This window comes from Chenopodium album, chromosome 20 (genome assembly GCF_948465745.1).
Source record: "Chenopodium album chromosome 20, dcCheAlbu1.1, whole genome shotgun sequence".
Classification (NCBI taxonomy): Eukaryota; Viridiplantae; Streptophyta; class Magnoliopsida; order Caryophyllales; family Amaranthaceae; genus Chenopodium; species Chenopodium album.
The window spans coordinates 31,762,101-31,784,612 of NC_137853.1; the positions used below are offsets into that span (position 1 = coordinate 31,762,101).

At 39.3% G+C, this 22,512-nt stretch overlaps 3 protein-coding genes across 3 annotated transcripts; all 3 read right to left on the reverse strand.

Moving 5' to 3' along the window:
* Positions 1-11,108: 11,108 nt before the first annotated feature.
* Positions 11,109-13,223, reverse strand: LOC145597031 (uncharacterized). The gene has a single exon (XM_081653212.1). It carries the CDS (start codon positions 13,221-13,223, stop codon positions 11,109-11,111), a length of 2,115 nt encoding a protein of 704 aa, XP_081509338.1.
* Positions 13,224-16,643: 3,420 nt separating this feature from the next.
* On the reverse strand, positions 16,644-18,512 carry LOC145597032 (mitochondrial phosphate carrier protein 3, mitochondrial-like). Its single transcript, XM_081653213.1, has 6 exons — positions 18,177-18,512; positions 17,635-17,996; positions 17,476-17,519; positions 17,040-17,254; positions 16,797-16,921; positions 16,644-16,689 (listed from the first exon to the last, which is right to left on the reverse strand). Exons 1-6 carry the CDS (start codon positions 18,510-18,512, stop codon positions 16,644-16,646), a joined length of 1,128 nt encoding a protein of 375 aa, XP_081509339.1.
* A 1,256-nt stretch (positions 18,513-19,768) lies between these two features.
* LOC145598014 (mitochondrial phosphate carrier protein 3, mitochondrial-like) lies at positions 19,769-22,107 on the reverse strand. Its single transcript, XM_081654300.1, has 6 exons — positions 21,772-22,107; positions 20,939-21,300; positions 20,799-20,842; positions 20,432-20,646; positions 20,171-20,295; positions 19,769-20,068 (listed from the first exon to the last, which is right to left on the reverse strand). The coding sequence occupies exons 1-6, from the start codon at positions 22,093-22,095 to the stop codon at positions 20,023-20,025; spliced, it is 1,116 nt and encodes a 371-aa protein (XP_081510426.1). The 5' UTR covers positions 22,096-22,107; the 3' UTR covers positions 19,769-20,022.
* Positions 22,108-22,512: the final 405 nt, after the last annotated feature.

The following is a 22,512-nucleotide window of genomic DNA, read 5'->3' on the forward strand; positions in this document are numbered from 1 at the left end:
TAAAAAAGAAAATCTGAAAATGTATGCAAATTTGGAATTGCTTGATTAAATAAAGTATAATTTATAGAAAAGAGAGTTTAAAAACACTCAATATTTCTAGTAATTTTAGGTTTACCACTTTACCCTGTTTTTATAAGTATGGTTTGTTTTGCCCCCGATGAAGGGTTACATTGCTGCTTTCTAGAGTCGTCCATCTTATTGATGTTTTAAATTAGGATATATTGATGTTTTAAGTTACTAGCTAGCTATTGATTAAGTGGCTTAGGTCGTTTGCGCCATTGAGTGGCGCAAAAGCTTGACACACTTGTGCCACTACTGTACTGTGCCTTGTAGTGTTAATTAATTTAATGAATGGCACTGGGAAATCTTGTTACAGAATGGGTAGATGAAATTTGAACCTATAACTTTTTTGTCATTCTATTATCACATTAATTAAAAGACTATTTCAAGCAAAAGTTAAGCTGGTGGTCAGAAGTTATCTCAGTAGTACGTATTAGTTTTATACTCTATTAAACGATTGTGTATTGTCATTATTTCAATACACAACACAAACTCAACTTTACCTAATATATTGTATGTATATATCAGTATATCTGTATATTATGGTTTGTTAATTTATAGTACAAAATTCGTATATTCTCAATTCTGTTTTAGGGGGTTCTATATCTAGCAAGGGGTCCTTGAACCAGGTTATATTGGTAACAATAATGAATGAAAGGGATGTACGGATCAATAGATTTGATGCCAAAGATTTCGAATTTTGAAAGATGCGTATTGGAGATCATATCAATTATCTACACGTAAGATCATGAATCTAACCCTCTCCATTCTCTTGTTGGAAAGAAGTCAAATTTATGAAGAGTGATCGATCACTTAGCTTTGATATCCTAATCGTTAAGTGGTTTGGGTGTGATCCAAGTGACATTATCAAGAAACATTGCTTTCATTGTCAAGGGTGAGAAAACAACAACAAGATCGATTACAACCTATCAAATATGTTTATGTATAGTTGTATTAGTCTTTGAGTAACCCTCTAGATCTCTTGCGCTAACATTATCATCCATTTATGTCCCCAAAAGTTCCTAGCTACAACATGATGATAAATATAGGTTATAAGTGAAATCAATATACTAAGGGCCTGTTCAGATTAACTGAACTGAACTGAACTGAACTTATTGGAGCTGAAGTGAACTGAACTGAACTTATTGGAGCTGAAGTGAACTGAACTGAATATTCTATGAGACAAGGAAATTAAGAACTGAACTGAACTTATTGGAGCTGACTGAACTGAAAATAAACTGAAGAGAACATGCCTTAATTAACTCGATCTATTTTTTTTTTTCTATTCACTTTAGATTATTTTATTATCATACTATCTTTAACATCATATATACCTATAAAAACCCATAATAGATTCTCCTTTGCTTCATTTTTATACTCAATAATTACTCCCATTATTTTCACAAAAATTTTAACATTAACTTATTTACACTCACCCATTTTTTTACACCATATTATAAAAACAATCATGGGGCTCTAACAATTAGATTAACCTTTTGGTTTAATTAGTCTAGTATCAAAATCAATGCCACATCACATGCACAAATCTCATCCATACCATTGCATCTGTCTTGTAAAATACTATTATACTAGTATGTAGCCATATATATATTGAGGCGTATGTTGCATTTACACTTTCAAGCCGAAAGACCTTTTAGTAATTAAGGGTGTGTCATAATATAAGATATAAAACCAATCTTGAAGCCCTAAATAACCATCAACCAAAGTTATAAATTATTTGGTGAATTTGTCCTTTGACACATTTTAGAGACATCTCTTCTTTTTTTAATTTCTCACACCCACACAAACTTTTCAAAGGTTTTTAAATAACACATACTTACAATAAATGAGTGGAAAAATGAAATCGAGAGGTAATACATTGAACATACGAGTAAGATTTATGCACACTAAACTTTCACGCTATATATCTCTACAATTAATTATCGTAAAATTTTGAAATGTACATCAGTACATGTGTAACACACTAACATGCATGCAATATCAAATTATGAGTATATAACTTAATTAATTCTAGTTTTTCTACTAATATATAGTCCAAAACCAAATGTACTGGTTTATTTTAGCACAAAACTAAGTACTATACTTGCTGTATTATATATCCGAAACCTTAATGATACTGAAACTAATGAAACCAAAATAGAGTTACGAAAAGAGAAATTGAACACTTGCACCACAATTCAAGGACATACATCAATTTGAGAACAACTGGACAAGATTGATTATATGAGAAAGCTACTTTGATTAATTTGGCTACATTATCACTCTTCCAATACCATCACTATCTTTCAGATTAATACTCTTTAAGGACCACACCACATATGTAACCTTTGTACAACTCCTCCAGTTGTAAATATTATTTGTCGTACACTACGAAAACTATAAACTTCGTCCGTAGTCCCTTTGTTTTGAACTAATAGTCATATAGTGTACTCGCGCATTTATTGAATAGTTTTATTTAGTTTTGTAACAACTAGATCTGTACATATATGTAGTGTGTAAGCTTATAAGCAATGTAACATTCTAGTCCACAAACAAGGCTTTAGAGCTTCCATACTAAAACCAATTGGCAATAGTAGGAGGTACTCCTCTACCTTATAAAGTGAAATCCTAATCCAGTAGCGATTAAATACCCAGTTTAGAAGAGACCCGCAACCCGGGCTCTGATACCATGTTAAATTTCGAAATAATATAAAATGGGTCTGGGTAACCCGAACAAGGAGGAGAAGAGTTAGGTCCACAAACAAGGCTTTGGAGCTTCCATACTAAAACCAATTGGCAATAGTAGGAGGTACTCCTCTACCTTATAAAGTGAAACCATCTCTCCTCTTTCTCCAATGTGGGACACTTATAAGTGGGCTACAATGGAATTCAACACATTCTACGAGTGAAACAATTGTATGTGTTATGATCATAGTTGAAGAATGTACGTAGTTGTAAACAGAAAACTAGATAAGCTGACATTAATCTTTTTTACAATTAGAAGCATATCGTATGATTATGAGAAACATAATTTTGCGTGTATTCTCTATCATGTAGAATTTTAGTAAAGCGAATAAGTAGATATTATACTTTTTACTTTTGCTTGAGATTAATTAGTGGTCCATTTTTAGATTGGCTGGCATATTTTGGAAGGTTTTATGGTACTTGATTACATAATGTACGTACCTATATAGCGGCATGATCGTCTCAATTGGATCTTATGATTTTTGTTCTCTTCTTGTATAGGCACCAAAAAGCGGACAAAAATTGATTTAGCAAATACGTGACAAATGCTTTAAATTAAATGACGTTCACAAATATTTTCTTAAAATCTATGACATTGCTGAGGTTAAAAAAAAAAAAAAAAAAAGCCCATTATTTGATATAAGCAAAATCATACACCTAGAACCAAATGGTAATTGGAGTATTTCAATTGGATATGAAGTGATAGGCCTTTGCCTCGGATATATACCAGTTTATTATAACTGATAAACACAAGAGAGAAAATTATGCTATTAGAGCTCAAATTAAAGTGAGATTTCATTGTAAAATTAATTGGTAATAGGTGTCATAATGTACAAACCTTGTACATTAATCACCTTCGTTCTAAATTAAACATTGTTCCAATGTGGGAAGATTGTTATCTACACACGCATAAGAAATGCCTAACAATCACTCTCTTCACATGTGTGTTCTACATAATGTATACTTCTCTCCCTTAATTATATATACACCCTATATCTCAAGTCATGTGTGTTAGAATATGTCTTGAATTAGTTATCTCTTTCAAACGCTGTATGCTACAAGTATTTAATATAATTATGATACAATTTTATGTTTTGAGCCTATTTTTGGGCTTATTATGTTATTCTCTTAGAAGTACTATACATGGTCAAAGTCAATAAACTTCCTCTTAGCTTGCCGCTTGTGGACATAGCTAACACGTTATTAGTGTACCACAAACATGTGTGTGTTTTCTTTCGTTCTTCGCTTTAATCTTTTCACTACGTTACAACAATACTAAATTAGGCGACATCTAAAATATGGTTGAATTTGTTCTTCAGGAAACTACACTAACAAATGCATATCACACATAATCAATTAAATTGGAGAATGATGAGAAACAAAGAAAGGTATGCTACTTCGAATATTGTTATGTACTTGTATATATGTTCCTATGTTAGCATGTACCTTCGTTCCAATTTATACCTCTTTTGCAGCATTATCGTTGTTTATGCCAAATTTCGCCAAAGGGCGTCCTAAGGCTGGGACGTACGACGGCTAGAGTGATTTGCTAAATAGACGTGAATTGAAACAATAAAAGACAAGGTGTTTTGATGACGCAGAAAACCCAAATGCGGGAAAAACTGCGGGTGGGTGCAAGACCACCGATTCACTATGAAAAATAGATGATTACAATGTTGTGAGAGCTTTTGAATGTAAGTGCTAAGCAGTATGAGTGAGATGATCCTCAATGATACAAATATCGTCCTATTTATACTATAATCATGCTAGGGTAGCTAAGCTGGAGATATCCGTTGAAGATGCTTCAAACGTCCTCCGCAAAAATAGGAGACCGTTGCTTGACCTAGTCTCGAGACTATCTTCTTGTTGCCTTTGAATTATCTGGGAAAAATCCCATAAAAATAGGAGGAACAAACTGCTGAAGTGAATATATTACAGGACTTAGTCAAACCGATTTTCCAGGGAGATATACTGTCCTTCGCTGCTTCACTGTCTCTTTGGTCATGCGTCTTGTCGTGCGTCGAGACGAGTCTTAAAAATTAACCATAACAATTTGCCCCCAATTGTTGAGTTGATCGTGGGAAGATCAAGGAAACAATTAACTTCCTACTAACCCACTGAATTTGAAAACTGCCATAACTTCTCCCAACCACTTGCATAAATAACCGTGCCGATCTAATTTCTACACACTTCCCCCAAATTCTCATTCTCTCTCCTAAAAACTTCCAAATCAATTTCTTTAGTTCGTGCTGATTTTTCCGGCGGTTTTACTCGAATTCCGGCCACTTTCTCAGGTAACTTCCTCTTCTTGAACTTTGATTTCTTCTACATTCATAGTTATCGTATGACTAGGAAGCCCAATTTACTTTCAAGAACTAGATTTTCACTTAGGGTTTTAGAGAGGGGTGAAAGTAAAATTGTGGGAGATATGGCTGATACTGACGACCCTCCAAGTGACCTCGGCGAAGGCGATGTCCCAGCATTCATTGCTTTGGCTGGGCTCCCCGAGTGCGCTGTGATCCAAGTCCCTTCGGACGAGGAAAGACCAGAGGATTGCCCAAAAGACCATGTCGTGATGTACGAGTACCCTTTTAAGCTGGGGTACACTATTCAATTTGGCCGTCTGGCTAGATCTTTGATGGAGGTGTTTGATATCGGCCCTAGTCAAGTGATGCCGCAATTCTGGAGAGTGGCTCATACCCTAGAGAAGGTTACTGCAGATTGGGAGGACCCTTTTACTCTGTTCGACCTTGTTTTTGCGTACAAACTCTCTTTTTCTAAGACAAATAGGTGTACATTGGTTCTAAAGAGATGGCACCCTGCCTTGGTAGAACGAGCAGGGGTGAATGATCGTGGCTGGAAGTCACGCTATTTGTTTGTAGATAGGGAATCCCTGGGTGTAGAGGCTAGTTGGATGCGTTGTGGTTGGCGCGACGGAGGTATTGCTTATATCTTCTGTCGCTTGATTTTGCTCACTTCGTTTTGACGTGGCTCTTATGGCTTGTTTTGTCGCAGATATCGACATCTCAATGGTCTCACCAGGGAGGAGCAGTTTGAGGAAGGTAGAGGCTGTTCTGAGCATTCCTATTGCTAGACGGACCTTTGAAAAACCTGGTACTAAAAAGACAAGTGAAGGGGAAAAAATGGCTGCTGGTAAGGATGACTTACTTTGATTTTTCCTCTTGCTTTCTTGTTCTGTGCTGACTGCTTGGGTCATTCTGTTCCAGAGTCTCAATTAGGGAAGTCTGCCAAGATGTCGTACGAGGAGATGCTCGAACGTGCTGCAAGGAAGAAGAGAAAGCAGACTACTTCCAGCTTTGAGGACCGTGGTACTGGACGTCCCTCCTATCAAGACAATGCCCAGTCCTCCTCCCAACATCCCTAAGGCACCTAAAGATGCTGACTATGTGTTGCGCGTCCCTTCTGACTTTCTTACTGGAACGTCGATGTCCGCGTCCCTTTGGCCCACTGCGGAGAAGCTGTTGTTTCCTAGCGCGGAGATGTGTCTGGAGAAGATGACTCCTGCTCAGATTATCAGCGAGGCAGTGTCCCTTCAACTCAACGTAAGTCTTCTCTCCCTCTATTCTTTTCTTTCCTTTTTCTTAAGTGACATTCTTTGGTTTGGTACTTTCAGTCTCTGCAGAACTTGCTCGCAACTCGAGGGTACTTCATTTCTACTGAGAAGGAAATGGCTTCCCTTCGCTCTTCAGTTGGGGCGATAAGTAACGCGAGACGTGTTGCTGATGAGGAGGTGAAGAAGCAGAAGAAGCAGGTTGAGGAGAAGGACGCGCAGATTTCCAGTCTTAAGGTTGCTCTGGAGCTGAAGGAGAAGCGCGTCGCGGAGCTGGAGGAGTCTTTGGAGGAGAAAAAGAAGCAGGCTGCAGACTTGGAGGCTACTTTAGTTGAGGTTCGTGAAGATGCAGTGAACTCTAAGTGCCTTGATCAGCTGACGACTCGTGCTAAGCTGTTGAGGCATTTCCTGTCTAGTCGTCTAACTGTTGGGGCTGCTCAGGACGAGCTTAACAAGTTTCTGTCGTCCTTGGGGACTGAGGCTGATCTGATTTCGGCTAGTGAAGTCCCCGGGGACGACGCGAAGTCCACTGCTGATTCTAAGGAGGCTGACGAGGGGGCCAGGAACCTTGATGGCGCCTTTGCTGATGCTGTCCTCAACTTTGATCCTGAGGTCCCTGCTGAAGTCGACGCTGGAGTCGGAACTTCTGGGGCGATGGATGTCACAGCTGAGGATGCCTGACTTCTGCTTTCCCTGCCTTTTGTCTGTCTTTTGAACTTGTTTTTTTGTTGAACTTTCTGTTTTACTGATCGTCGTGGGACGATCAGGTCTGTACTTTTGGATTGCTATTGCTTTGTCTTTACTGGATGTCATGGGACAGTCAGTCTTTTGTTTCTCTGCAAAACAAACTTTAGATTTGTGTGCTAACAAATACTTCGTGTTTTATTTGCTTTTCTTGCGTTTGTTTGATCTTTGGATACAAGCTTACATCATTTTTTTGCAAAAAGAAATAAGTAAAAAGTGCTAAGTACAATGTTTCAATAAAATGGCCGTTATTTTGAAAAACCAAGTAAAAGTTTGTGCTTTTGATAGGCACTTTACATTTAATAGAAAAATTGAACGAAAGTTTCTCACTAGGTCGTTGAATAGTCTTGAGTGCTTGTATACATGGGAGGTATGTTGCCCCCAAATATCTGATGTCGTACGTTAGTTGGCCAACTCGACGTCGTTAGCGAGATATTTTGCTGCCATGGCTGTCTTGGGTCGTGACTGACTTCCTGTCGTGTCTTATCCAAGCTTCCAGGTTTTGACTGACCTGTCTGTCGTGTCTTTGCCCGGGACTGGCGTCTTGATGCCCTTGCGTTTTCTGCAAAACATGCGTTAGGACTGGCCGTTGGCGTTTTAGCCAACGGCCCTCCGATGCCTAAGTCAGAACACTTAATCTGAAATATGGAAATAAAATTAAACTTTCAAGACTTAAGATCGGGCGTTTGAGTACCTTAGCCTTTACCTAAAAGTGGTAAAGTTTGAGATGTATCGCGTTCCAGCTTCGAGGAACAACCTTACCTTCCTTAGTCATGAGCCTGTATGCTCCTTTGCCAGCGACGTCGAGGATTTGATATGGTCCTTCCCACGTCGGGCCTAGCTTTCCATCCGTTGGGTCTTTGGTGTTTTGGAAGACTTTCCTAAGTACCCAATCTCCGATTCTGAATACTTTGGCCTTCACGTTTTTATTGAAGCTTCGTGCGACAATTTGCTGTTGTGCCGCCATCCTTAGATAGGCTGCCTCTCTTAGTTCTTCAGTTGTGTCGAGGTTGGAAGACATCTCGATATTATTTTGATCGCCTGTCATGAGACCATACCTTGCAGTAGGAATTCGTACCTCAGATGGTAGGACTGCTTCACATCCGTAGACAAGTGAGAATGGCGTCTGTCCCGTAGACGTCCTTGGCGTCGTTCGGTTCGCCCAGAGAACTGACGGGAGCTCCTCGGCCCATTTTCCCTTGTCTTCTTTGAGTCTCTTCTTGAGTGATTGGATAATTGTCTTATTGCTTGACTCGGCTTGGCCATTTGCTTGCGGATATCTGGGAGTGGATGTGCATAATTTGATGTTCCACTTGTCGCAGAATCGTCTGGTTTTGTCACTTATGAACTGTGACCCGTTGTCACAGACGATCTCTGAGGGGATGCCAAACCTGCAGATGATATTACTCCATATAAATGAAATGACTTCTTTGTCGCGTACCTGAGTGAACGAATCTGCTTCGATCCACTTTGAGAAGTAGTCGGTGAGAGCGAGCATGAAGACTTTTTGTCCTGGGGCGACGGGAAGTTTCCCTACTATGTCCATTCCCCATTTCATGAAAGGCCAAGGGCACAACGTAGGGTGGAGCATCTCTGGCGGTTTGTGCGTTAGTCCTCCGAATCTTTGGCAGCTGTCACACTTTGCTACGTATGCTTCGGCGTCTTTCTTCAGAGTTGGCCAGAAATAGCCTACTCGGAGGACTTTGTTTGCTAAACTGCGACCTCCTGAATGGTTGCCGCACTCTCCGTCGTGCTGTTCCTGCAGGACATCCTGCTGTTCGTCGCCGACGAGGCATCTTTGCCAAAGACCTGTGGATGATATTTTGAACAGCACATCATGTTTAATTGCATATCTAGAAGCTTTATACCTGACTTTCCTTGCTTCTAATGGATCGTTTGGGAGGACGTCGTCCTTCAAGTACTTGATGATTGGGGTTGTCCAATTCGCGGTTGCGTCTATCGCCATAACGTCTGGTATTTGGGAGGTGTCGATTGACGGCTTCTGGAGATGGACCAGCGGGATGGTGCTGAAGGGCGACTTCCTGAGTGCGGAACCCAGGTTAGCTAGGGCGTCAGCTTGGGTGTTCTTATCTCTTGGAACTTGTTTGATTGTGAATGGGTTGAATTGTTTGGCTTTTCTTTTGGCGGCTTCTAGGTAGGCCATCATCTTTGAATCTTTGGCCGCAAACTCTCCGTTCAATTGGCTGACGATTAGTAACGAGTCGCTGTAGACATTTAGGCCTGTTGCTTTCAAATCTAGTGCGATGGTCATGCCTGTAATCAGTGCTTCGTACTCCGCCTCGTTGTTAGTTGCCTTGAAGTCACAGCTGATGGATTGTACTATCATGTCCCCTTGTGGTGATTTTAGCACGACGCCTAGGCCGGCGCCTCTTTGGTTTGACGAACCATCACAGAACATTGTCTAGACTGCCTCTTTCTGAGCGCTGTTGATTTCTTCCAGTTCTTGAGCTGCTAAGGGCTCCAATTCCGGGCTGAAATCTGCCACAAAATCTGCAAGTGCTTGGGACTTTATGGCCGTCCTTGGCTGGTACTTGATGTCGTACCCGCTTAGAGCGACGCTCCACTTGCCCAACCTGCCTGTCAAATCTGGGCTGCGCAACACAGACTTAAGTGGGAAATTAGTGCGTACCACCACTGGGTGGATTTCAAAATAATGTCGCAGTTTTTTAACAACAGTAGTTAAAGCAAGCACTAATTTTTCGAGGGCGGAATACCTGGTCTCTGCGTCTAGCAGAGACTTACTGACGTAGTATACAGGCAGTTGTTGGTTGTCGTCCTCTCTTGCCAGTACTGCGCTGACTGACGTCGTGCTGACGGCTAAATACAGTTGCAGGACTTCGTGCTTCTTTGGTTTGGATAGCAGGGGCGGTGATGTCATGTACTTTTTGAGTTCTTGTAGTGCCTCTTCATGTTTCTCTGTCCACGTGAATTCTTTGTTCTTCCTTAGAACGTCGTAGAAAGGGCGACATTTGTCGGACGATTTGCTTATGAATCTGTTGAGTGCTGCGACGCGCCCTGTCAGCTTTTGTACTTCCTTGACGTTCCTGGGGGATTGAATGTTGATAATGGCTTTGATCTGATCGGGGCTTGCTTCGATCCCCCTTTGAGTCACGATGTACCCTAAGAATTTTCCTGCGGACACTCCAAAAGAACACTTAGTAGGGTTAAGTTTCATACCATATTGTCTCAGGACATCGAAAGACTGCTTAAGGTGACTGATGTGATCCTCTGCTTTTTTGGATTTCACCAGCATGTCGTCGATGTACACTTCCATAGTGTCGCCCAATTGTTCTCTGAACATCTTGTTGACGAGTCTTTGGTACGTGGCTCCTGCGTTCTTAAGTCCAAATGGCATGACTTTGTAGCAGTAGATCCCTTTGTCCGTCATGAAGGCTGTCTTCTCTTGATCGTCTAGGTGCATCAAAATCTGGTTATACCCTGAATACGCGTCCATGAATGTGAGTAACTCATGGCCTGCTGTCGCGTCGACCATTGCGTCGATGTGTGGCAGGGGAAATGGATCCTTGGGACATGCTTTGTTTAAGTCGGTGAAGTCTATGCAGACTCTCCACTTCCCATTCTTCTTGCTGACTACTACGACGTTCGCTAACCAGTCGGGGTACTTGACTTCTCTTATCTTCCCTGTTTCGATTAGCTTCTGGACTTCGTCGTTGATTACCTGATTTCTCTCCGGGGCGAACTTGCGCCGCTTCTGCTTGATCGGCTTGTGATTGGGGTCGGCGTTCAGCTTGTGAGTAATCACATCGGGACTGATGCCTGTCATGTCTTCGTGCGACCAAGCAAAGCAATCTTTGTTAGTTTTAAGGAATTCAACCAGTTCGGATCTTATACCTGGGTCGAGTGATGCTCCGATCCGGACAGTCTGCTCTGGTTTGCTTGGGTCCAGCGCCACTTCATCGATTGATTGCTCGTCGGGCTCTGCTGACGCTGGTCCTTGCTGTAATTGCTATACCGTCCTCTTAGAGGGCTTTAATGTGGAGCTGTAGCATCTCCTGGCTTCTTGCCTTTCGCCCTTAATTACTTGCACTCCCCATCTTGTTGGAAACTTGATTACTTGATGGAATGTTGATGGGACGGCTTTCATCCTATGGATCCAAGGGCGACCAATGATGGCATTGTAGGCTGACGGACAATCGACGACGTTGAAGTTCGTTGAGAGGTTGACGCCCCCAGCAAAGGTTGGCAATACGATTTCTCCGCTCGTGCTGAGAGCTTCTCCGCTGAAACCTACGAGGACAGTTGATTTTCTGATGACGTCTCTGTCGTCGATCCCCATGTCTTCCAAGGTGCTTTTGAACGGAACATTGGCTGAACTTCCTCCGTCGACCAGTACTCTCTTTAGCAAGCAGTTGCCGATGGTCAGGGATATCACTAGGGAGTCATGATGTTCTTCTCGGTAGTCTCCCAAGTCGCAGTCGTCGAAGGCTAGGACCATTGCTTCTAGTGCTCTATCTTTGCTCGACTGGGCGTCCATGGGGACGGCTTCCTCTGGATTACATGTTCTTGCTATTTTCTTTGCTGCGGAATAGGTTAGTCCACATATATCAGATCCACCAGTAATAACATGAACTACCTTAGTGACCGTTGGTCCTTTTGGAGGATGTTGAGTTTCTTGCTGCTGCTGCTGAGGCTGCTGCGACGTTGTTGCTTTGTTGTTCGATTTGCCCTTTCCCAACAGCTCTTTGAGGTGACCTTTCTTCAAGAGGAAGGCTACTTCTTTCCTTAGGGCGTTGCAGTCTTCGGTGCGGTGGCCATGATCGCCATGATAATCGCACCATTTGGATTTGTCCTTTCCCTCGTCCGGCCTGTCGCTTTTCCTTGGCCAACGAGCGACATTTCCTAGAGAATGCAGGGCATTCACCACGCCCCCGATGTCGACGCAGAAGCCATATTCAGCAATGTCGGGGTGTGCGTCGGCATCTTGCTTCTGAGACCTGTCACCAGAACTTTGATCAACGTTAGTCTTAACATTATTCACTGAGTTTACCTGACCTGGCCTGTCATAGGGTCTACGACGCCAGTTTTTCTTGTCGCCGGGTCTCCTCGAGACTCTGTCGCTGCTGGGGAGTGGCGAAGGTCGGTAACCCTTTCTGATGGCGAGGTCGTCCTCCAGTCGCATCTGTGCTAGGGCGCGAGTCCGGACTTCTTCAAAGGTTGTGCATGGATACTTGGTCAGCTCTTTGTATAGCTCTGAGTCGTCCGTCAGTCCTCTCTTGAAAGCTTCTATGGCGGTACGGACGTCGTAGCCTTTGATACCGATCATCTCCTTATTGAACCTGCTAAAATAAGATTTGATAGACTCGCCGCTCGTTTGCACGACGCGGTAGAGGTCGCTGGTCTGCTTTTCAACCTTGCAACTGTTGTTGAATTTACTATAGAACCTGTTGCACAAAGTTTGAAAGTTAGCAATAGAACCACGCTTAATATCACACATCCATTCAAGGGCAGGTCCTGTAAGGGTAGCTCCGAAAGATTTGCACAGGACTGGCTCGAGCAGGTTGCAGGGGATGGAGTACTGCCACATCCGCTGCTTGTAATGGTTGACATGCTCCAACGGACAGGTGCTTCCATCATAGAGCGACGCTGGAGGAGGGATGTTGAGTCTTCTGGGGATGTCGGCCATCGCAATCTCTTCCACGAATGGCAATGCGGCGAAGCCATCTGCGTCTTCAGTGATTGTAGGCACGGGCGCTCCTGGCAGCCTTTTCAGCAGTCGAAGTAGCTTGGCGTTCTGGGCCTCTATCTTGCTCAACCTCTGGGACGTCGAATTTGGTCCGTCTTCCGCTTCTCGACCGCTGAGATCATCCTCTTCTTCACCTTCATCCTCATTTTCTTCACCGGAGTCCAAGTCCATCATAGTGGAGATGTTATCGGTGTTGTGGCGGTGACGGGGCTTGTTGCTGCGGACAGAATCCAGTTCCTTTCTGAGCGTCTCTGCGGTCCTTTGACTTTCTTCAGCGATCCTGGCGTTCTCTGCCTTCTGCTGTTCGAGCTCCTCTCGTGCCTTGCGGACCTGCTCCATGAGTTGCTCAATCGTCATGTTCTCTTCGGATGACACCATGTTGGCGGGATGTTTCGATAGGGGAATCGGTTGTTTCTGGAGATTTTCGAAGTTTATCTAGTCGTCGGCCCCACGGTGGGCGCCAAATTGTTTATGCCAAATTTCGCCAAATGGCGTCCTAAGGCTGGGACGTACGATGGCTAGAGTGATTTGCTAAATAGACGTGAATTGAAACAATAAAAGATAAGGTGTTTTGATGACGCAGAAAACCCAAATGCGGGAAAAACTGCGGGTGGGTGCAAGACCACCGATTCACTATGAAAAATAGATGATTACAATGTTGTGAGAGCTTTTGAATGTAAGTGCTAAGCAGTATGAATGAGATGATCCTCAATGATACAAATATCGTCCTATTTATACTATAATCATGCTAGGGTAGTTAAGCTGGAGATATCCGTTGAAGATGCTTCAAACGTCCTCCGCAAAAATAGGAGACCGTTGCTTGACCTAGTCTCGAGACTATCTTCTTGTTGCCTTTGAATTATTTGGGAAAAATCCCATAAAAATAGGAGGAACAAACTGCTGAAGTGAATATATTCCAGGACTTAGTCAAACCGATTTTCCAGGGAGATATACTGCCCTTCGCTGCTTCACTGTCTCTTTGGTCATGCGTCTTGTCGTGCGTCGAGACGAGTCTTAAAAATTAACCATAACAATCGTATGCTAATAAAGCAAGACCACCACTATATAAGGCTAAGGAGCTACTCAACTCATTGCCATATGGTTTTGAGGTGGAACTTCCTTGGTCTTATGAAGTGGTGGACTTGCACTCCCCCGTGACGGGTGCGGCCCAAACCCATATCTAACAGAAACCAAAAAATAAAAAGTGAAATTAGATTTCTAAGAACCAATTGGCATTTTTGTCTTCAAAGTCACTTTTACGCGTGAAATGGCAAATGGATTGTGAAATTTGCCTAAGAAATTGCAACAAAATAAATGATTGATTGACAAAATGACAAGGATATAATATACTTATACAACTTACTAAGAACCAAATACTAGGAAAGTGCGGGTGTTTTAGGAGGATGTGAGCTTTCTTTCGAGTAAAGGGATAATGTTTTAATTTGGTTTTGTTCTCTTTTTTGTGTTTTTTTAACTTATAAAGATATGCTCCATTTGTTCTAATTTGAATTAGTCACACACTCTCACACATATGGACTATATGGTTATGGTTATCTCTATTATAAATAAAGTCCTATCTATAATGCTTAATTGTACGTACCATTATCTGCATGTTTCGTAAACCGTCATAAATAGTGGGAATGGTTATGGAATTTTATGTAATTATTTTGCAAGGAAATCCTATATGTCCATTACCATGTCGACAAAACCTTACCTACAAACATGTGATTTTGTTCACAAATTTAAATTTTCTTTATCTTAATATTCGACCTCTATAATGGTAATCCATGGTAATAAAAATTTGTGGGGGAAAAAAAAAAACCCCCTAGTATTAACATAAAATGAAATAAAATTTCAATTTTGGTAAACGTTAAAGACTTTATAAATATCTTTGTGAATAAGATTTCATTTTTATTTTTTAGGTGAGTAGAGTCAAGGTGTAATTGACTCACCCAATATTTGATGTTAATGATCAAAGTTATAATCGGATTATTTCTTATTGGAGGTACGGAATTAGAAACTTGACAAATGACAAGTCTAGGTTCACACTCACACTAACGTTATCAGGTTCAGTTGTTTTACTTTGTTCGTATAAAAGGGAAATTACTAGCCTTGTACCACATACTTCTGTGCTTAATAACACTTCATTGTGCTATTTTTTGGTGTTATCCGGCAATGCACAAAACGTTTTCCGGGCAAATTTGCACGCTAATTTACTAAATTAGGGCCCATCTTATCTGGGAAGGATTTAACGGCCATAATATAAGTCAATTACTTTTCAAATGATTAAATAGCAATCACATCTTATGCACAAATAATCTTGGAATTCTTGTATAAATCCAATAAAATTTGATGAAAATCTATGGAAGATTACGATAGGCTGAAGAAAAGAACAAAATGAGAATTATAGATATCAAATCATTAGCCTTATTTTTTTATGATAATTTATATATTGATGAGTTTGATGTTTATATGTTTCACATTAGTCTTTTGTTTGAGAAAAAAGATTATTTATTTTTTTTTTTTTTTTTACAAGGAGAATAGATTATTATGTTCCACTAGTTTAACAAATGTTCTAATTTTTTTCATATTGGAACTTAATTATGAATTTACGATTTAAACAAAAGAAAAAAGTTTGTTTGGATGTCCAAATATGGTCAAGTTCATCCATATAAGTCTAATACTACATATGAGTTTTTTTGGTATGTCATCAATTTAAATCCAATCCACTCAAATTAAGACAATTATACATTCATCTTTTTGGGTCACGCTTACTTTAAAATTAAAATAAAAAAAAAATAAAATAAAATAAAAATAAAAATAAAATAAAAATAAAATAGAAGCTCATTGGAATTAAGCCTGGCCTCCTAAAGACATTTATATATGGCTATTAATACTAGCCACTAAAGTAATTAGTTTGCTTCAAATTGTTATTTGGGTAAGGGCCTGTTCACATTTACTTAATTTCAATTCAGCTCCAATCAGTTCAGTTCAGTTCAGCTCCAATCAGTTCAGTTCAGTTCAGCTCTTAATTTCCCTCTCTCATAAAATATTTATTTCAGCTCAATTCAGTTCAGTTCAGTTCAGCTCTAATCAGTTCAGTTCAGTTCAGCTCCAATCAGTTCAGTTCAGCTCAGTTCAGTAAATATGAACATGCCCTAACTCGCAAGTAATTAGTTTGTGTTAGTGGAGTTATAAAAGAGTGGGTTTAGTGGGCTAATGTTACTATATATGTTAGGAATGAGATTATCTTCTTTACTTTTAGCTTAGTATTGCCCTATATATATATGCTGTTTATAGTACAGGTAGGTTGTCAATAGATTGAATAAAGTTTAATTTATACTCCGATCCGAATTATTATTTCCCCTCTCTCATCTCTACTATACTCGTATTATTTTAACATGTAAGTGGATATTAATTACAAATTGAGCATTATTTATATCTACATTTCAACTTCATGGGGGTAACAACTATTTCCCAGTTTCAATTCCAGACTAATTTTAAGTATAACTCTATAATTATTGTACAAGTACTAAACACATACATAATTTGTTATAGAACCAAAAACTATACAAGATTAATCATCACAATAGATACTTAAATTTATTTATTTTTGATATCAATAAAAAAATCATGATAACTGATTCTCAAAAATCATGTATGCAACAATTAAAAAAGTGAACAAAATCATGTAAGAAAGTATACAAAATTGTCAAAATAGGTATCATTGTACAAAGATTTGAAGTAAAAATCATGAGATTATTGTCCTATCATATCCAATGTAGAAGACTACTCAGTTCACTCTTTGGGTTGAGTTGCAGGAGAAGCTCCACCAGTAGTTGGCCTATAAAGCATAGAAAATGAGAGATTATTAAGAGATGTTACAAATATATTTCAAAGAAACCGCGATTCAATTTGAGAAAACATCTAGAGATCGAATGTGTGACTTACAGGCCAACAGACACTTTAAAAGCATCATAGATACCCCATTGAGCACCAGTAAGGGTTCCAATCATGACTATACGAAGGGGAAGACCACGCGTAAATAAACCCATTAGTCCTAACTTGTTACCAGCCTGCACAGTTCAAAATGTGTTACTAGAATCATAGAAAACTTTTATACAAAATTAGCTAGAATGTCAATAGAGTAGTATGAAAAAAATAATGTAACAAGGATGAAATTTGGAAGCGTACATCAGCAACGGATGCACCCTTGGCATTGTTTAGGAAGGAAACTAAGTTGTCTGCAGGATGTGATACAACAGCACAAAATATTCCTGCAATATATCCACCAGCAAAGCTAACACCAAGCTGCATTGTCTTGCTACACTCGTCTTTAGGTGTTGGAATGGCGTGTTTGTACATGAGCTCTACAATGGTCTCAAATGATGCAAACTTCATCATTGTATCTGCAATCAAAACCAAGACAAATTCGACATTTGTCTCATCACTATCATACTACACCAATAACACCATATTACAACATGTATGAAAACTCTGTTGTTTAAGACTTGTTATAAAATATGTAGACAAAAAGTTCATTTTAATCATCTAAATAAGTCATCATATATAGAGACATGAGAGTTTATTAAGAAAAAATCGACAAAACCAGGAAAACAAGTGGACTTACAGGGAATCTGACGGCCCCATAGAGGAACTTGTCCTTTAAACAATCTGTAAGAAAAAAGTTCAATCTTGTACATAAGAAGTTATAGCTTAACTAGACATTATCTTAATTGTTGATGAAAAAAGGAAAGACCAACTTTGGTAAGTGAGAAACCATGCATACCCCAAAACACCTTCAGATTTGACAAACTTAGGCAGGCCATCAGACAGGCCACGAGCAAAGCCGGGCTGAGTTTGCACACAAACTTTCACAGCCTCGAAAGGGCAAAGAGCAACATCAGCAATCACCTCAGCAGATGCAGAGCCAGCCAAGATAATCAGAGTTTTGTATTTGGTTGCGTACTCAGGACCCGCGATATCTGAATAATACTTCTTGAAGAACTCATAGCCGCAGTACTTGAAAGCTCCTTGAGCACTATAACCAACAAAAGTTGGTGCCCAACCCTTGAACAAGCCTTTAATCCCTTGTTCTCTCATTAAAATTCCGAAACCAGAGTTAATGCTCTTATACTTTGCTGGATCAATCTGAAAAATATGGTAACTTTATTTTTGGTATTTTTCATGATAAGAGTAAATAACATATTTTTGGGTCTCAACCATCAACTTAAGCTTATAATTGAGTTGGTCCTTTAACATGGTATTAGAGCCAATGTGACACAAAGGTCACCAAATTCGATAAAAAATGTGCCTAAAATGAAAATTTACCTGCATATTACACTTGACAAGATCAAGGGGAGTAACAGCGGTATGAGTAAGGCCACAGCTAAGCATCCCACCAGCAGTACTAGCTGCATAGAATGCAGGTGAATACATCTTTATCTTCTCACTCGGAGCAGCAACCATGATGCTATTCTCTGACACTTCTCCATTTGTTGATATTGATGATGAAGGGAAAAAAAAGTTGTTCGACTTTAAGGAATCACAAGTTGCATGATCAAATTGAAGAGAACTGATAGACGAGGAGGAGGAGGATGATAACGAAGAGGTGTATAGGAAAGAGGGGATCATCGAGGAAAGGCTAGAGTTCTCAGAGATCACCATCTTTGTTACTGCACAAAGTGCCAAAAGTTGAATATAATGTAGGAAATCAGTTGTTAATGTACATGTATATAAGTTGAAGTAGTCTAAAAATTCAAAGGGAAGAATCATTTGTGCTTTTTGACCAAAAAAATTGAAAAACGTAAGCATGGAGGTGTACTTGAAGCATAATTTGTTTCGTAGAGATGTCATACATCTTTATGGAGTTTACTTTTCTAGAAAATTGGAAGGTCGTCAACTTTGGCCATTTCTAAAAGGTTGTTCTTATACACAGTATACGCGAAACATTCTTACCTGCTAAAATCGCCGTGTGTAGGATAAAATATACAATGGTTGTGTAAAATATCTGTTTAATTGAGAAAGCAATAGGGTAGTTAATCGATGATAAATGTAGAACACCTTGTTAGTTTTATCCTAATCATGCGTTTTGCAGAGTAATTTAAACTTAATTTGGCCTTCTTTGTAGACTTTTAAATCATCCCAAAGTATAATGTGTGCAATTAGTCATGAATCGAACAATGTACATGATACACCCAACAAAGGTAACAGACCAAACTTTAATGTCCTCGTAAATTTAAGAACTATTTGTCTGAGTTTCGTAGCTACTCTGCTATCTTCTTTTGCAATTTAGTATAAGCCTAACGTCTTTCTCTAATTAAAACACTGAGACTTTATTTTTTTTACTTGTGATATATTTCACTTGAAAGTTGACATGAATAATTCAAGTTTTGTTGTTTTTATTTCTTATCACTCATGTTACTCGTGTTTATCGAAATTCTTACAGGAATCTAGCTGCAAGAACTCATGGATGTGCCACTTTTAAGGTAAACATTCAAGCTACTACGTATAATATATTAATATCAAACTACTCTGCAGAAAAAAATAGATTATTGAGCTGTTCATATTAGTAGGTACTTGTGAATTAGCGTGGTCTGTATCTCCCTTAACTACTCTAAAAGTCACATAAACAAACGAGATAGACTTCATAATGATATTCAAGTCACTCTTTGTATTATGAACCCTGTTTTTCATTAGCAAGACTAATTACTCCGTATTGAGTTAGATTGTCATTATGTGTATGAACAAGTTTAAGCTGCAATTCGGTGTTATTGCTAGTTCGGTACTTCTCATGTTCTTTCGTCAGACCGAATTTCTAATATGTATATTGTAAATTTTCCAATATTGAAGACAGAAACCAATTTAACTATATAAATGGCAAATTGAGCACATTCAAACTATATCATAATATTGTGCACGTATTAAACAGATACAAAATTTATCATAAAACCAAAAAATCTACTCATACAAAAATCAATCATCATTATAGCTACTACAATTTATTTGTTTTTTATATCAATAAACGAGTCATGATCACCCTTTCACAAAGATGAACAAATTCGTGTAAGAATGTTGTATGTAATCTGTCAAAATAGGTATCAATGTACAATTATGAGAAGAATTATAGTTTCCGGTTTTCCGATCCACAATTGTCCAGTGTCGATGACCACTCAGTTCACTCTTTAGCTTCGGAAGCAGGAGAACCTCCACCAGTAGTTGGCCTATATAACACACAAAATGAGGGGTTAAGCGAAGTTACATATACAAACGTATTTCGAGGATGAGTCAATAAGATGAGAACACAGCCAGAGTATGTAACTTACAGGCCAACAGACACTTTAAAAGCATCATAGATACCCCATTGAGCACCAGTAAGGGTTCCAATCATGACTATACGAAGAGGAAGGCCACGCGTAAATAAACCTACTAGTCCTAACTTCTTCACAGCCTGCAGAATTTAAAATGTGTTAATGGAGGCATAAAACTTTATTCTATATACAGAATTTAGTTATTTAAAATGATTTTATAGAATTAACAAGCTAAGATACAGAATAATGTAACAAGGATGAAATTTGTTAACTTACATCAGCAACAGATGCGCCTTTGGCATTGTTGAGGAAGGAAACTAAGTTGTCTGCAGGATGTGATACAACAGCACAAAATATACCAGCAATATATCCACCAGCAAAACTAACACCAAGCTGCATTGTCTTGCTACACTCGTCTTTAGGTGTCGGAATGGCATGCTTGTACATTAGCTCCACAATGGTCTCAAATGATGCAAACTTCATCATTGTATCTGCAATCAAAACCAAGTCAAATTTTACCTTCCCATGACCACCATACTACACCTAAATAAGTCATACTTCGTATATATATAGTACATGAGACTGATGAGAGCTGAAGAAAAGAGATAACGAAAACCAATGGAAGGGAAACAAGTTCACTTACATGGAATCTGACGGCCCCAAAGAGGAACTTGTCCTTTGTACAATCTGTAAGAAAAAGTTCAATCTTATAGGTAAGAAGTTGTAGCTTGATAATATTGTAATTGTTGACAAAAATTAAGGAAAGGCCAATTGTTATTATACCCCTTTACACCTTCAGATTTGATAAACATAGGAAGGCCATCAGACAGGCCTCGAGCAAAGCCAGGTTGAGTCTGCACACGAACTTTCACAGCTTCGAAAGGGCAAAGAGCAACATCAGCAATCACCTCAGCAGATGCAGAGCCAGCCAAGTATATCAGAGTTTTGTATTTGGCTGCGTACTCAGGACCCGCGATATCTGAATAATACTTCTTGAAGAACTCATAGCCCCCCATTTTGAAAGCTCCTTGAGCACTGTAACCAAGAAAAGTTGGTGCCCAACCCTTAAACAAGCCCTTAATTCCTTGCTCTCTCATCAAAATTCCGAACCCAGAACTTATGTTTTTATACTTTGCTGGATCAATCTGAACAATCAGGTATCTTTTAAGTCTCCTTCATTAATGAGTTAGTGCATGCACAAACAAAAATAAAATGTACGTACTCCCTCCATCCCTATATGGAATGGTTGTGAGCTTGTGACGTGATTAAGCCATTAAGTCACCAGAATTCGGTGGAAGGTAGTAATTGGCAAATTTTCCGAGAAGAAAACATGAGACTCAAGTGCATAGATTAATTTTACATGAGGTGTGATTTGATCAACAATATAAGAGGTATTATGCTGAAGCTGACCTCAAACAGTCAAACCTCTTGCAAAAAATCCCAAGAAAAAGACTAAACAAAAACCCAACTTCTAAATTCACAACATAATAAAGTATTTGCATCTTAGGTTATATGATACATAAGTATATGTAAAAAAAACCAGAGGCATAATATCAATAGGAAACCATAAAACTCGAATCAGAACAACAAAAAAGATTATTAAAGTGAAAATTTACCTGCATATTACACTTGACAAGATCAAGTGGAGTAACAGCAGTATGAGTAAGACCACAGCTAAGCATTCCACCAGCAGTACAAGCTGCATAGAATGCCGGCGAATACATCTTTATCTTTTCGCTAGGAGCAGCAACCATGATGCTATTCTTTGACACTACTCCATTTGTTGATGGTGAAGGGAGAAGAAAGTTGTTAGACTTCGAGTAATCGTACGTGGCATGATCAAATTGATGAGAACTCAAAGACGAGGAGGAGGAAGACGAAGAGGAGTATAGGAAGGAGGGGATCATAGAGGATTGATTAGAGGTCTCAGACATCACCATCTTTGTTTTTGCACAAAGTGCACAGTTTTAGAAAATAATGTAAGAAATCAGCTGTAATAATATATATAACTCGGAATTGTATGAAAATTCAAAAGGGCGAGTTTTACATTAGAATTATATTTCGAAACGTGTTGAGATTCACTTGTACTTGTCAACCAAGAAAATTGGAAAACGTAAGCATGGAGACATAATCTTGTTTCATGGATGTCGTCTTTAAAGACTCCTACTTTTCTCCAATTTGGAAGGTCAACTTTGGCTTTCTCTAGAATGTTGCTTTTATACATGACTTCTGTTGACCCTTATGAGGTTTTGATGATGATGGTTGTAATTGAGCAAACTTCTGAGCAAACTTCCATTTAATAAGAATTTTCTAGTGTTGTGATATTATTTACAAGTTTAGTAAACTATGGGAGTTGA